Raw genomic sequence first — 17,454 nt, 5'->3', positions numbered from 1 at the left:
GTCTAGGCCCGAAACGTCAGCCTTCCTGCTCCTCTGATGCTGTTTGGCCTGCTGTGTTCATTCAGCTCTACACCTTGTTATCTCAGATTCTCCAGCATCTGCAGTTTCTACTATCAATGGAGAAACCTTAACCACTTACAAGAGACTCACCAAATAGTTCTTTGCAGTAGAGCAAGGACTGGTTTAATCAACTCTAATGAGTCAGTTTTGTTCCAAAGGTGAATCATATTGGACTTGAAACATTAACTCTGTTTCTTTCTCCTCAGTTGTTGTCCAACCTGCTCTTTCTCTGGCACTTACTTTATTTATTTCAGATCTCAGCATGCACAAAATTTCACTCTTACTTTAGTTGCTAAGTAGCCGTGGGTGGTACTTAGTAATGTGAATAATTAACCAACATCCCCATTACTTTAGTTACGGAGGGAAGGTCATTAATGAAAGCTGAAGCTGGTTCACAAAAAAAAATCAAAGCTGATACTCAAGTACAGTGCTGAGGAAGTTCTGCCCTCTCAGAGGCTATGTTCTTTCTATGCTGTGCAGCTGTTATGTGTGTGAGGGAAACTGCTTGAGGTTCTGTGCGGGGCAATTGGGTGCCACCTCTGTTCACAGGATTGCCTTCTGGCTCCAGAAGTCATTGCTGTACACGGATCTTGCGGTTCTGCACAGAAGAAAAAAAATAGCAGGAATACTGGTCAGAGGTGCCATTGTTTGGATGAGATGTTAAAACAAGCACCTGTCCACTTTCATAGGCATCATTTTGCAGAATAATAGCGGAGTAATCTACAGTGGTATGGTCAGCATTTAACCTTCAATCAACGTTACAAGAACAAATTAACTTACTAGTCATCAGCTATTTGTGGGAGATTCTGTAACTTGGCTGCCTTTTTATCTACATTACACCTGTGACTGCAGTTAAAAAGTAATTGATTGGCTGTAAACCACTTTGGGACAGCAAGTGTTCATAAAAGATGTTGTTTAAATACAATTTTCACTTTGGGAAAACAAAATGGCCAAAGAATCCTAGATCCCAAAATTATTGATAACCAATCATTTGTATATGCTCACCAACATCCATCTTGGCACTCACATAAAGAATGGATACCTGGAGAAGGTGACAGGGACATTGAATGCCCATGGATTTTTACGTTAACAACAGTACTTACCTTCAGAAAATAAGTGATTAAAGTTTCATACCAAAACATTTTTGAACATCCTTCAGCTTTCAAAACTGTTTAAGTAGGATTCAACAGGCATCAAACATCTTAACTGAAATCATCAAGTTTCTCTGGTATATTTGGATTTTCTTTTCCATTTACTTTCAGCTGCTCTTATAGAGCAGATTGCAAAAAATTACTTTACAATTCCACATTCAAGCTTAACAGCATCATGAGACATTCTCATGCTCCTTGCTTTGCTTCAGTGTATGCACTGCTCAGAGAGGATTAAATGCTCTGCTGTATCAATCAGTGGTCATTTATCCTTTATCTAAACTTTGTAGACAGGGCCCTGTTTCAATAAGATGACAGGGTTAAGTAGTACTGTTCCTCACTAATCTATCATGCAGTGAACCATGGTGTCAATGACCCTTTCATATTCCCAGTTAATTTCTCTTCATATAATCCTGATGAAAAATAATTACAAACATTGGAGTTTCTGCTTAAATTAACATTTGGTATATGAATATTTGAATATGAGCTGAAATGTTCATTAATTTTATTGTTATTAACTGAAGAAAGTCTCCAGAAACCCAATCATAACCTTTCTGTCTTTGCAAACTACCATTCATCTGCACACTCCCTCTCGTCTCCAAAGTCCTTGAGTATGGTGTCGCCTTCTAAATGCATCCTTGTGTTTGAATCCTTCTAATCAAGTTTCCACTCCTGCCACAGCACTGAAGTGCTTCTTGTCAATGACATTTGTAATAATTGGAACCGTGGTAACATGTCCATCCTCTTGCTTCTTGACCTTTCTCCAATTGACACAATACAAACCCTCACTTCTATCACATAGCGGAGTGTGACTGCCTACATTTCTCTCTGTCCACTCATGGCTAGAGAAACACTTGTGATGGTTGTTGCTTTCCTCCCTCCTGCTGTAACCTCTGGTTTCCCCCTAGGGATCCATGCCAGGCTCCCTCCTTTATCTCATCTGCATGCTGCCCCTTGACGACATCGTTAAAGAACAAAAAGTCAGCTTGACTCAATGTTCACAACCTTGGCATCTTATTTGATTCTGATTTAAGCTTCCAATTCCATCCATCACCAAGACCACCTACTTCCAGCTCTGTAACATTGCCCATTTCAGCTCAACTGTTTCTGAATCTCTCACTTAAGCCTTTATTATCTCTGAACCTGATTATTTCAATGCTCCCATGACTAGTGTCTCAACTTCCCTACAACTTGAGTCAATCCATAGTTCTATAAGACCATAAGATATAGGAACAGAAGTAGGCCATTCAGCCTCTTGAGCCTGCTTTGCCAGTCAACAGGTTTATGGCTGATCTGACATTCCTCATATCCACTATCCTGACCTTTCCCCGTAACCCTTGATTTCCCTACTGTCCAAGAATCTATCTCAACCCCAAATATACACAAGGACTCTACCCCCACAACACTCTTTGGCAGTGAGTTCCAAAGACTCTCAACCCTCCTCATCTCAGTCTTAAATTGATATCACTTTATTCTGAGATAATGCCTTCGGGTCCTAGATGCTGTCATGAGGGGAAACATCCCCTCACCGTTGACCCTGTCAAGTCCCTTAAGAATCCTGTTTATTTCAATAGCATCATCTCTCATTTTTCTACTCCAATGAGTAGAGTCCCTGTTTAACCTTAGCTCATAAGACAATTTCTCCATGTCAAGAATCATCCTGGTGAATCTTGTCTGAATTGCCTCCAGTGAAATTATACTTTTTTTTAAATAAGGGGACTAAAACTGATCATAGTACTTCAGATGTTATATCACCAGCACCTTGTACAATTGCTGTCAGACTTCCCTACTCTTATACTCCAACCCCCTCGAAATAAGGGCCAACATTCCATTAACCTTTATGGTTACCTGCTGCAGCTGTGTGCTAGCTTTGTATTTCCTACACAAGTACCCAAGTCCCTTTGCCTTGCAGCTTTTTTCAATTTTTCTCTATTTAAGTAAACTCTGTTCATTTGTTCTCCCTTCTAAAATGAACAACTTCACATTTTCCCACAGTATAACCATTTTCCAACTTTCTGTCTACTTACTTAACCTATTAATATCTCTCTTTAAATTGTTTATATCCCTCTCACAACTTACCTTTCCACCTATTATTGTGTTGTCTGCAAATTTAACTACAGTGTACTCGCTTCCTTCTTCCGAGTTGTAAACGGTTGCAGTCCCAGCACTGATCCCTGTGGAACCACAATGATTACAAGTCACTAACCTGAAAAAGAATCCCTTACCCCCACTCACTGTTTCCTGCTCTTTAGTCAATTCTCTATCGATGCCAAATGTACAACACGGACACCATGGGATCTATTTACTTTTTAACGTTTTGCGAGGTACCTTATCAAATGCCTTCTGGAAGTCCAAATATAATATACTGGGTCCCCCTCTATCCAATCTGGTTGAAACTTCCTTGAAAAATTGGTCAGACACAATTTACATTTCATGAGGCTACATTGAATCTGCTTGATTAGATTATGAATTTCCAAATATTCAGCTATTCTTCCTTAATAATTGATTCCAATATTTTTCAAGCTATAAACGTTAGGTTAATCAGCCTACAGTTACCTGCTTTCTGTGTGTCTCTCTTTTTGAATAGGGATGTCACATTAGCAGTTTAGAATCCGCTGGTACTTCTCCAGAATCCAAGGATTTTTTGAGAATTACGACCAATGCATCTGTTACTTCTTAGCTACTGCTTTTGGGATCCTTCTAGGATTCAAGCCATCAGGACAATCAGGGGCCTTTAGCTCTATTTGTTTGTCTAATACTACTCCTCTAGTGATGGTAATGGTACTTAATTCCTCTCCTGAAGTCTCTTGAGTCAATGGAATGTTCAAGGTATCTTCCACCATAAAAAAGAGGCAAAATATCTGTTTAACTCCTCTGCCATTTCCTTGTTCCCTGTAACTATTCCATTGCTTCACTCTAATTCTCACCAAGTCCTCTTTGTTCATCATCCTTGTGCTCACTGAGTACATTGGCTTACAGTCTGGCTTAGTTTTAAAATCCTCACCCTCATTTTCAAATTCCTCCATAGTCTCTTCCATCCCTATCCCTGTACCCTCCTCCAACCCCAGAGCTTCCAAGTGCTCTTTGCTCTTTCAATTCTAAGCCCTAGAAGCTAAAATGTAGAATTTTTTCTTGAACATTTCCACCTTTATTCCCTTCTTTGACCAAACATTTTTTTTCACCTATCTTAATATCTTTTTGCATCTCTGTATCATATTCTTTAGATAGCACTTCTGTGAAGTATCTTGGGATTTTTTTTAACCTTATTAAAGGCGCTATCTAATTCCAAGTTGTCGTTGCAGTGAACTGCAACATCTTATGAAACTAACGCACCCAGAGTAATCTTTCAACTTGTGCTACTTGACATGTGTATTGAAAACAGTCTTCCAATTATTTTATGGCTAGGAAATAGTGTAAAGCCAGTGCTGAAATTAACACCATGCAAGAACAGTCAGCAAGGCTCGTTATCCAGCTCATACTTTGAAAATCACTCTTTCTGACTTCACAGTTCACGTTCTGACTCAGGTTATAGAATCAATCATTTCAATCTCTGTTGTGTAGAGCTTGAAACTACTATACATCTCTCATCTACACTTATAACCTACAGTTCCAGTGTATCATAATAGTCTCGTCTGCATTTACTGAATATAGTGCCAGTGTATTATTATTAACTCAAACTGTTTCATATAACACTGGATGTCAAACAATGTGTCTCATAACATTGAGGCAGTGGAGATGTTGGGAAATAATGGAGGGATGTCATCTGTGTACAAACAGAATCTAATCAAATCTCATTAAAACTTGACAAGGCATTAAAATTTCACCTTCGATAATCTGGCTTTGAATTCTCAAGACACGTTCAGTCAGAGACTGATCATGTCTGACTGGTCACCCTCCTTCCCTGGGATTATACTCCCCTGGCTGTGCTCCACCATTTACTCATCAACACAACTCTAGCTCATCACCGACAGCTAGTTTCACCAAGCTACTACAGCTTCTGCATTTCTCCGAGCTCCAAACCTGTTTACCTAGTCAAAGTAAATACTGCTTCTGTGCTTCCTTTGACCTCGCTGTCAGCCATACTAAAATGTTCAGAGCACATGGCTTCTTCTGAGGCCCAATATTGTTATATAGAATCCATACAGTGTGGAAACAGGCCCTTAGACCCAACAAGTCTACACTGACCCTCAGAGCATCCCACCCAGACCCATCTCCCTTGTCTACACATCCTAGTACACTATGGGTAATTGAGCATAGCCAATCCACCTAGCCTGCATATCTTTGGACTGTGGGAGAAAACCAGAGCACCTGGAAGAAACTCACACAGACATGGAGAGACTGTGCAAACTCCACACAGACAGTCACCTGAGGGTAGAATTGAACCCAGATCCCTAGCGCTATGAGGCAGCAGTGCTAACCACTGAGCTATGGTGCCACCCTATCACCTAGGGCTTTTCCTGATCCCTAATCCCAATACTTAGGATGTGCCCTGGAAACCAGGAGGTGCTGCTGAGTTCCAGTGGCTCGGAACTCACTACACCTGCATCTTTTCAGGATGGAGTTTCTTTGCCCTGCTCCTAAGTGTCTGACTGACTAGCAGCCCAAATCTCTCCTTCTTCTCATTGGTGCTCCCCCATTCCACAGACCAAACTGTGCCATTCACTAACCCTTGAACTGTTCTGAGTAACCAATTGGAATCTTGACAACAGCTTGTTCCTGGGATGTATGGAATAGTCAGATGTAACAACGTCTTGGAACACTCTGTCCTTAGATGTTAAGATTTTCACAGATTGCTGGCATACATAGTACAAATTATAAACAACTAAAATTGATTTTATCACACCTCCCCACTTGCAAGAAAGGAAGCCTTCTGATATTGAATACTTCAAGTATCAAAAGTCCAAAGCATTTTCCATTAAACTTTAAATCTAGACTTACTGATCCAAGAATTATATCTAATATAGAGTCTATTCCTCACACATAACCATTTATTTTCCATTTCTTTGCTTCTTAAAATGATTTGTGCTGTATCCTTTTCGGCATAATGTCCCATTACCTTTGAGTGAGTATTTTGAAATAATTGATTTCATGATTATTTTTATTTTCTAGATATCATGCTGAATTTTCGGACAACATATGTCAGTAAGTCGGGACAGGTTGTCTATGATCCTCGCTCAATCTGTGTGCACTATGCAACTACCTGGTTCTTCGTGGATCTTATAGCTGCACTTCCCTTTGACCTCCTCTACGCATTCAATATCAATGTGGTGAGTGTATCTGCTTAGGAAATATTGCACTGTGGAAAGTTACAGATTGCAATGCAAACAACACCGCCTCATGCTCTTTAAGTGACATATCTTATGTCTATTTGCTCTATGCTGTGAAGCTAATTTTAGGAGCCTAGAATAAAACAGATTCAGCCATCAGCTTGAATCAGCATATTAAGAAATGGATGCTTTTTTAAATGATTTATTTTTCCCTTTTCATTCCCTTCACCACATGGATACTGGCACCTGCTTATGAAACGAGCCATGAGCTCTTTTGGCAACACAGCTAATGACATTTGGACTTACAGAAATGACAGGCAAGAAAGGGCCATTTGGCCCACCAAGCCTAGCCCACACTCATGGTTGATAGAACCTTGTGACCAAATATTTCCCATCCTCCGCATTCCCTCACTCTCATGAGATTCTGGAGGAGGCAAAAAAAGCAGGAAAAACATGGGGACATTAAGAAATGTAAAACAAGATCTGGAAAGTTCCTCCCTAAGTCCCTTTGGTAATAAAAATCAGTTCATGATTTCGATTCTCCATTTGGCATGTGTGACGTTAGCCTGAAATGCTCTTGTCCAATCTACTTCATCAATGATACATCAAGAAATTGAATACTCACTAAGTGAATGAAGAAACCCTTCTTACATTTTTTTAACTGGCTGATATGCCACCCATATGGCTCTGGAGGTCACAATGGTTGAGTTTTTTGGAACCTGAGCTTGGGTTAGATGTGGAAATGTGCAAGCCAGTTGCTAATGCCTTCCTCCCTTTCAAAATCTCAAAATCAATAGCATAGCGCAATAGATTGAGGATTTGTTTGGACAACAGGATACAAGGAGATAATATCAAACTGAAGCTGAGATGACTGTGGGCCATTGGTCACTTCTGTCTGGCTGGGAGCATTTACACAAAATCTGTCCAGTACCAGATCAGTAACCTGTGTATTGGCCTTCTTAGGTGAAAAAAGTAATATTTCATCCTGCAAAGATTACCAGCAAACAGAATTAGGCTACAACTGGATACAGGTTGGAATCTGCAGTGTGCACATTCTCCCCATTTCTTATCGTCCCAGGGAGGGGCAGAAATTAAAGTGATGGACTTTGGAAGTAAACCATGCTGTTCCCAGCTGAGGTACCTATTGTAGTATTTATCTGCCATGGATCAATAGTGGCTGTCACTACAGGCAAAAATACCAATTGGGACTTTCCTGATTTGTCTGATTCAACAACCTATAATTTGGTGTTTCTTTCATTTACCATAAGTAAGTTTTGGATGTGTTTTGAGTCACAGTGGACAGAAACTGGGAAGAATTAGTCTAAGCAACTTTTCTGTGGTTTGCAAAAACCAGCTAACAATTGATTATATAACTAAACAAACAAGGATAATGGAAACCAAATTTATACAAAAACATTTTGCTCATGTTAGCTTCTTGCTCACATCTAATCTTGAGTTTGGGTTCCTTTCAGACAGTGATCCAATTCCCTTTTTGAATTTGAATCTATCTCCATTACACTTCAGAGCAGCACATTCCAAATCCTGACCGTTCACTCATTTACAAGGCTACCATTTAGTCACCACTCCTTCTTTTGTGAATTACCTTCAATGTGTTCTCTTGTTCTCAATTCCACCAATGCGAACAGTTTCTCTCTGTTTATTCTGCCTGGTCCCACCATGATTTTGATTCCTCAACCAGCATTGGATGGTTCAAAATATTTATGGCACAAAAAAAATCTGCATTTTTAGATGAATCTGGGTCTTTTTAGCTACTGTAAACATGGTACTTAATCATTTTTAAAATAACTTGCTGAAACTATCCTCATATCATGCACGGAGTCACAGATTGCAAGCACTGTTGGTCCTTTCAAACTCTCCTCTGAAGATTACGCTTTTGTAAATTATTTTTATGGTTGCAAGATTTTGCATTAATAGTGCACTGTCGGATAGCTTGTTCCTATGACTCGTGTTGGAATCCAACTCTGGCAAGGTCTTCTAAGCACACAAATATTAGGAAGTACAATTACATATTTATTTTACATATATACTTAAATAAATAAATGCATGCCAGCTAGATCTGGTTAAGCGTTTTGCTTCAATACTAAAAATTTGTGGAGTTACTTCATGGACTTATAACCTACAGATTTTTCTTGAGAATACAATATAGTACTGAGAACGTAATTTTTTTTTGGCAAAACTACTCCACAACCAAGTGAGGCTCGTGGTGCCTTTAATTCAGTGGATTTCAATTTTGCTTGTGAGATGGGAAGAAATCACCACTTACAATGGGACTCCCTGTTGTGGCAGCCCATCAGCAGAATCTCACTGAAATTGCAGTAGTACTCCCAGAACGTAAATTGCCTTTGTCTGAGCTGCTATAAGAAAATTTTCAGCTTCCATAATCAACTTCCATTTGCAAATATATGGTCATTAATTGGTTGGCTAATGGACTTTTGATTAGGCTAATTAGTTTTCAAATTTGACTAATTATATAGTTTGTGTATACGCAGCTCAATCTCTTCCATTTTGTCTTCAACTGTTGAATAGATTTAATTGCCCAGACTAAACTGCAGGAATTAGATCACTGAATGAACTTTCAAGCTCGAATAAATAGCTCAAAGCCACAGTCCTAGTGACAAGATCATTATATTATTGATTGAAGACTGTGAGATGAAACAAGGTCGAAAGAAATCAGGAAATGAATTAAAGGGGAATTTAATTACTTTTCATGAACTGTAAGGGGGCAGGGGTCTCTGACAAAGCCAGTATTTACTGCCCATTTCTAACTGTTTTTGAGAATTACTTTTTTAATGCAAAGTTTTGCAAAGTCATAACAGAATATTGGCAAGTCATGGAACAAGTTATTCCTAATGGTCCTTGCAATAAAAAATCTACTTATTCTGAAATTCCCTTGATCCCCTTTGGATAGTGCCACTAATTTTGAAAAGGAAAGTAGAGAGGCTCTGGGTTTAATATCTGTTTTGTAAACCACACTTCACACAGGGCAGCACTATGTCAATGCTATACCGGTTACAATCACAACATTTAAAAGGCATCTGGATGGGTATACAAATAGGAAGGATTTAGAGGAATATTCGGCCAAATGCTGGCAGATGGAACTAGGTTAGATTGGGATGTTTGGTCAGCGCAGATGAGTTGGATCAAAGCATCTGTTTCCATGCTGTATGACTCTATGAAGCCTGAGTCCAAATTTGTGCTCAAACTCAGCCTTAAAACACTGAAGTTTAAACTCTACCACTAAATTTAGGCTGATAAATTGAGCAAATTTCTGTAATTTATAGGTGACTGTTTTCTGTAACATCCTGCAACAGCTTTAGAGCGTTGATTTCCAAACTGGGATTTCTGAATCTTGAACACATAAGGGATCCCAGGGGGGCCTGTGAGTCGCAGACACTTCTGTCTTTCTGTACAGGTTGATTTTTCTAAAATTTTACTTCAGTTGTCAGGCTACATACCTAAATACAAATGACAACCTGGTTTTCTTTAGAGGACCGACTTTGTCTTGAGGATAAGAGCCTGTGAGGATGAGCACAATGCAGCTGAAACCCACTGCTGCGATCCTCCCCTGAATGCAGTGTCACCAAAGAATAATTACCTGCAACCTTATTGCTGCATGGTTTGCTGGCACATATTCTGTGATTGATAATCAGCAATTAACTGGTGGTAGCCTTGCACTCTTGGCAGAAAGATGAGCCTTCTCCAAGTTGTAAAAAAAACATTTTTGTAATGCAACTGTTTAATTTCCACAGTATTTTGGTGTTCATCTACTGAAAACTGTGCGCTTACTACGCCTCCTACGGCTACTTCAGAAACTGGACCGCTACTCACAGTATAGTGCTGTTGTCCTCACACTGCTCATGTCCATGTTTGCCCTGATAGCACATTGGATGGCCTGTATCTGGTACTTTATTGGACAGAAGGAAATTGAAGCCAATGACCTTTCCACCTGGGAAATTGGTAAGTGATGCTACTTTTACAGGTTAGCACGGACTGCATCAGGCCAGAGAGTTATCAAAACGCAGTAAGGTTTCTGAATCTGCACAGCAGAAAAAGGGATGATTTCTCACATGTAAAATATCACTTGAGGCAGGGAGGGATGGCAGTGATTTCGTCTTGTTCAGCTCTTTCATAGTTTATTCAAGAACGGTGAAAGGCAGCACTTAATTTCCACCCCATAAAAATTGCACAATAATCCGCCAACACACCATATGGCATTGTATTGCCTATTTTCATTGCAAACATTTACAATATTCCTTCTTTAATGTCACTTGACAGTACACACAGGAAGCAATAAGTTCATGGGCTCTGCATTTAATTGGGATAAAAACATTTGTTTGATGAAAATTCTACAGGGAAGCTGGTAGAACAGTAATGATCCAGAAAGTCACTATAAAGTTGCTGGTTTTTAAATATAGTTTTAAAGAGCTTCTCTGCTGTAAGTTGTCATCTCATAAAAAAAATGAATTAAATTTTATTTAAATCAATGTCTGTTTTAAGAGTACCAAGAAGAAAGTCACAGAGTATATATTTTGTTTTAATTTAGTGTACCTTGTTGGGAATATTTATTGTTACATGTTATCAAAATAACATAAGCTATCTTTAAACTTGTAATTGTCTTCAACTGTGATCACTGACTTTACCCACCAGAATCATCAGTTTAATGGTCACTACACTTTTGGAATACACAATTTAATTTTGAGCTCCTAAAAAGTAAAAACTTGCATTTATATTATGCTTTCACAACTTCAGGACCATAGAGAGCTTCGCGTTTGAAATGTGTGTATGGTACAATGTTGGATACATAGCAATGTTGGATATACAGCAATGCTTCACAGCCTTCAAAAGTGATAGTCTCCAAATAATCTTATTTTTTAAGGAATTTGATTTAGAAGCAAATCAACTAGGACACAGTGTTCAACTTTCCTGCTCTTCTTTGATACAATGTTGTGGAATATTTTACTTCCATCTGAGATGACAGATGAAGCCTTGGTTTAACATCTAATCAAAAGACATTACTCCAAAAGTGCAGCCCTCTCTCGATACTGCACTGGAGTGTCAGTCCATGTTTTTGTGCTCAAGTATCTGTAATAGTGAAACCTGAATTCAAAGTCACCCCACACCAAGGCAAGAATGCTACAAACTGAGCCATAGATATAGTCTAGTAAAGGGCATTCCAAAGTTGGCAGGTTTGCCAGCTGAGAATTTTGGGGTCATGATCTCTTGCAGCAAATGAATGTCCTGGGGAGCTGTGACTAAATTATAACCGTTGTGCTCCACCTCGAACTGAGCCCTATTCTGTGTTTCTCACCCAACTTCTGGCTTCCAAAGTTCTCACTGAGGAGTCTGTTACTGGAGCTTTCTCCTGCTGACATTAGACCTGTCAGGACTTCATTTCTCATGCCCTAACTATTCTGGAGACTGCTAAACTGAACTGCTTTATCACCCCCCACCGACCCCGAATAATTCATTCCTGTCTAAAGCAAACCTGCACATTCATTGATATTCTACTCATTCTCTTGTTCTAAACGGAAACTGTTTATGACTCTACATCACTACCGTGCAGTTTTTTTTCCTTCTACCTCTGTTGTTCTCAAACGCTGATCCATTTACCTCAAGACTTAGTTTTTTTTTAAAAAAAGGCTTCACTTAAATATATATCAATATTGCCCCAGTCATCCCCACACAAATCACAGAACTCAATAAAGTCTTCAATCCTTTCATTCTGAGCCCAAACAATAGGAAACTGAAATCAAACTTAACGCACAGTGCTATCCACATTCAATCTCATGGCTCCATATAATAATGATAATAGCATATCATTCACCTTTATCACAAGTGGAGAATCCTTTGCTCTTAAAATTTCCTGTTTTATTCTTCCCTATGAAATTCTTACAAAGCAATTAACTCTGATGTTTAATATCCATAAACTATGGCATATTGCTTTTAATTCCAATAATATACAACTGCTGATCAAATAACTCAGATGCACATTTTGAATATTACTGAGATTTAAACCTTTGTATTACAATTTGTATATGATATTTATCATTCAGTATCACTTTTTTACTATTTCTAATCTAGGCTACAAATAAACTGGACTGAAACGTTTGTTTAATGATTATCCCAATTCTAAATATCAACTGTGCTTTCAATTTGCTTTTTATTCTTTTTATCATTTGTAAGCACTAATTTAGAAAGTATGGTCAATATAAATCACAGAACTTGAGCAATAATTATGTTACACGTCAAAAGCAGCAAAGTGAGAAGTGTGTTGATGCGGTTAATCCCAAGAAGGATTTTATTCTGCATTATGTGACAGAAATTAGTCCTGTAAGTGTACTGCCTATACTTTTGCTGGAACTTGGAAGGAAATTCACAGTGATTGAAGTGGATGATGAGATCTAGTTTGATAACTGTTTATTGAATTTACCTGTATTATCAGCTCAATTGACATAGCTCAATCAGAATACTGGCACAGCCCTTCATAGCAACAAGAAAACCAATGGATATAAAAATTATAGAAGACACCATTGAGAAGATGTTTGTCTCACCAGTTGGCAAATAAGCATCTCCTGGGCAAAGGGCAGAGAGGAAAATCCAAGGGAGGATTGGGTGGTTTGTTAGAGGGAGGATTGCACATTGGTAACAGAGTGTGGCCGCTCATTTGTCAACTGAAGGAAGGGTAGCTGGACGACTGCTGTTTCCTACCTTTTTGTCTAGCCTCAACCAGGCAGTGCAGATGTTAATCATCAGCCAGTTAGCTTTCTCATTAAATCCTTAAACTTACAGCCAGAGTGTAGTTTTCAGGGACCTGGAACTTGAACTAAAAAGAAAATGTTCTCAACAGAGCATTCATTGTTAAAATTCATTTCCCTGACATCCAGTGTTGTATAGCAATAGCTTCCTCCAATTAAGTCTATAATAAACTATTTCCTTACATCCCCACCATTAATTTCCTCGATTATGGGTCCTATTGTAGTCCAGATGAAGATGATTGGATAATTGTCAATCAATCACATTTGGACCACATAATACTGTGAGAGAGAGTGGGATCTAAGTAACACATAAAGTATGCATCCTCCACCGACTACATTTTGCCGGAGAAATCACTTTGCTTTCTCTGGGGATATTACTATAGTTTCAGTCATGAATATAGTTTGCTGTATTTCAGGCTCTTTTTAAATGGGCTGTGGATTACTGAGCTTCATTGTTTATCAAGCCTGTTTCTTAAGACTTTGCACTCTGTAATATAAACTATTGGCTCTTAGTCTCCATTTTGGCGCCACTGAATCACTTCCTCTGGCTGTGATTTGAGACGGTTCACAACTTTGGTATTATATTTGAACCTGGGCAAAGCTGCAGATCCTAACTCCCCTCCATCACCAAAACTATCTACGTCCAACTCTGCACCATTACTTGACTCCATTTGGATCTAAAATTATCAACTGGTGAAACTCTCATTCGAGTTTCTTTTTAAGCTCTCATTTTATTTACACTGATGCTCTCAAGGCTGACCTCCCACTTCACTTTGTCTGTAAGTTGGAGGTCAACCAAAATTCTGTTATCTGTGTACTAACTCATACAGTGTTTCGATCATTTATGATCCCTGTGCTTAATAGTCCATAAGGAGCTATACAAATATAAGATGCCATTATAGCTGATGCTTTTTACTATGAAAATCAGCTTTATAAATATGGAGCCAATCTTCCTCAGCAGCACTATGAGTGAAGCAGAGAGAAATATCAACCTTAAGGTTTCCATGTACAATCTTACAATACCTTTGACAGTGGCCACCTGAGTGCTTATACTGCAGCAAGCAATATCTGTTCCAGAGTGAAATTTCAGAATGCAATGTAATGCAGTTATCCTAATTTTACTTTCTGCTTTCAACAGTTACTTTTTCCTTTTGATATGGCTCCACAAGTGCTAGCAAACCTGTGGTTAAACAGACATTGCAATTCCTGAAAATAAAGATGCAACAGATCCCAAACAAGTATGGTCCTACCTTCACTCAATATCCAAATGTGGGATATCATGTGGCAGGTTGGGAACATAGTGAGGCTTTTCCAACTCTTAGCCATACTGTTTGTTCTGTCCAATCAAACATCCCAGCTAAGATCAGGTGGTTCAAGGATGGAACCTGGCAACTTTGACATTCAGCATTGCTCAGATTAGGCATCCCTCATCCACTCCTATATTATTGGATAATTTAGATTCTTTATTCTAAAAGCATTATTTCAACATTGTAAAACCAGAAATTGTAACATTATCATTTCTGTTTAAAAGGATAAAGGAAAAGCAAACATAAATTAATTACAAGAGCGTTGGAAATTCTTCAGTTGAATGTCAGTGAGAAGGTCAAACTTGCTAGATTATTTGATGATATTGCTATTTTTATTTCAGAAGAAACCTTGACTTGTGTTCTAATATCTGTGGATTTAATGTTGCTGATTTATTTTAAATTACCTTGCCTAAACATTTCACCGAAAAGGCATTCAAATTATCAGCGAAAGCTGAAAACACATGTATTTTGTTAGCTCCTTGGCCAATATTAGTCAAGGCTAAGAATTTCTCCAGTCGCAATGTGCAAAAGCTTCATGAATGCATTTGTGAAGATCTCAGAGTAAGATTTGAGCCTGTTCTGCTTAAAGTCCAGTGCAAACTAAAGCCCCAAGAATCGATAGAATTCTGTACACTGAGGGTAAGTTGCTGTTGCTGCTGTTGGCCAGGCTTCGAAAGGCAGCTCACTCAAAGCCTGAAGATTATGTAGGGCTGTTTGCCTCACCGAATGCAACCCTCAGGCATATTTGGGGTGGCGAAAATGACACCTTTGGAAATATGTATAACATTTCATTGAGATGAGGCAAGATACAAATTAGGGAGCTGCCTTATTTTACTGATTATGATCAAACCTCACCTTCTTCCAAATGGCTTCAGTTCACTCATCATGAATGAGAATGGTAATACAAATATATCACCATGGCCTTTATAGTACATTGAAGAAAATTGTTTTTTATATACAGTCCTTTATTCTGGCAGCTGGCCAGGCATTCACCAAAGCCAGCTTTCTTCTTAAAGGGAAACTGCTTATACCTTCCTGGCCCTGCTTCCCAACATGGTACACTAAAAGGTGAGCTTTTTATCTTTTCTTCCCTGTGCCAGAGGAGATTAGAGCTGGGTTCCCAAACCCCTCTCTTTGGGTTTGAAGAGACCAGTTGTCAGTCAAACATTATACATTCCTCTTTTCCAAATCAGTAGAAATAATTTCCTAATCTTAAAATGAATGGAACATCTTGATAATAGTGAATTAGTCAATTTATTTCCCTAGTTCAAAGCTGTATAAAATTCGTAGCCTTGCACAGAACTAGCTATGCTTAATGAGAATAGTCCCATCAGTCCCCTCAATGTGACAAATTTGAGTGACTCCTTTGAGAACTTAAAGGGAGTATTTTTAATATAGGTCAAAGGAGAAGTTTCTTTTTTCCCTATGAAAAGTAGGTTAGAATCGTTTAAATAATAGCAGGATAATAGTTTGAACTAAAACCAAAATATGTTTATTAGGGACCACGATATACAGAAGCAAGATGTTGCACAGGAGTCACATCCTGGGCTGTAGTGCTTGAATGACAAAGAGAGACCGAATAGTTTGGAGCCTTTTTTCCCTGGACTGTAGGGAGACTGAGGGGTGATCTTAAAATCATGAGGGGCACAGATAAGATGAATAGCCAAGCTCTTTTTCCCAGGGTGGGGAGTCCAAAGCTAGAGGGCATAGGTTTAAGGTGACAGAGGAAAGATCTAAAAAGGACCTGAGGGGCAACATTTTGACACAGAGGCTGTTGTGTGAAGCTACAGAGGAAGTGGCAGAGATGGGTTCAATTACAACATTTAAAAGACATTTGGACAGGTATGTAGAAAGGAAAGGTTTAGATGGATATGAGCCAACCTCAGGCAAATGGGACTAGTTCAGTTGAGGAAACCTGTTCAGCGTGAATGAGTTGGGCCAAAGTGTCTGTTTCTGTATTGTATGATTCTATGACTCTGGGGTAGGGTCAGACACTGGACTCTGACTTTGGGGAGCGTTTTCTGTAGATATTCCCTGCGGCTGTCAGGTGTTATCTAGCCAATGCCCCGGACAGAGATAGGGGAGGACATGTGGTCAGCTTCTATTGGCCTCTTTTGCGCAAAGGGTGATGTCCATGGCGGCCTCTTGGTTTAACCTGACACTGTGAGGGATCAGCCTGAGGCCTATGCCGGAGACTGGAGAGGAGTGGCCATCCACTTGATAGGGATCCAGGAGGATGGTCTGGACAAAATGAAATCCCCCTTGACTCTAAGCAGTCTCGACATCCTGAAAGTGTTGTCTGTTGTCTGGCTACTGGCCATCATGTAGTTAAGGCAAACTATCAGAAGCATAACTATGAGTACACTTGCTCACTCCTTTGTTTCACCATGCTCAGTTTCTGAAGGTTAGGGATAGGGAGTAATGGAAAAATGTATGAGATCAGGACACAGCACACCTGCCGAACTTAAGGCAGACCGGCTCCTATTTTTTAAAACAAGTGTGACTGCAACATTGCTGATTCATGGTCGAGTTCTCAATGGCTTTTTTTTTTCTGAACGAGAGTTAGCCAAAACACAGTTAATTTCTTTAAGATAAGTTTCTTATAGCTTTGATATTAGTAGAACAAAACATCATTGCACTAGAACCTCTGTGCATTCTCTCTGCTTAAATTCTGTGTTGCAAAGAACATATATAGCATATAGCATATAAGCAGCTGAACACAATAAATGAAGCAAACTGGCTTACATCTGCCTGTTGGGCTATTTTAAGCTCATAAGTCGCCTGCTCAGAAATGGAGATAGTAGGAACTGCAGATGCTGGAGAGTCTGAGACAACAAGGTGCAGGGCTGGATGAACACAGCAGGCCAAGCAGCATCATAGGAGCAGAAAGGCTGAC

General features: G+C 39.1%; 1 protein-coding gene across 1 annotated transcript in view; it reads left to right on the top strand.

Annotated features, from left to right (window-relative positions):
- kcnh3 (potassium voltage-gated channel, subfamily H (eag-related), member 3) overlaps positions 1-17,454 on the top strand; it is a 546,526-nt gene that overhangs the window by 356,130 nt on the left and 172,942 nt on the right. The window contains exons 7-8 of the mRNA XM_048598723.1: positions 6,318-6,475; positions 10,246-10,453. Coding sequence (XP_048454680.1) covers positions 6,318-6,475; positions 10,246-10,453 — 366 coding nt within the window. The remainder of the gene's footprint in view (positions 1-6,317; positions 6,476-10,245; positions 10,454-17,454) is intronic.

This window comes from Rhincodon typus, chromosome 7, assembly GCF_021869965.1.
Source record: "Rhincodon typus isolate 14 chromosome 7, sRhiTyp1.1, whole genome shotgun sequence".
Taxonomy (NCBI): Eukaryota; Metazoa; Chordata; class Chondrichthyes; order Orectolobiformes; family Rhincodontidae; genus Rhincodon; species Rhincodon typus.
This window is presented reverse-complemented; position numbering and strand designations above follow the sequence as displayed.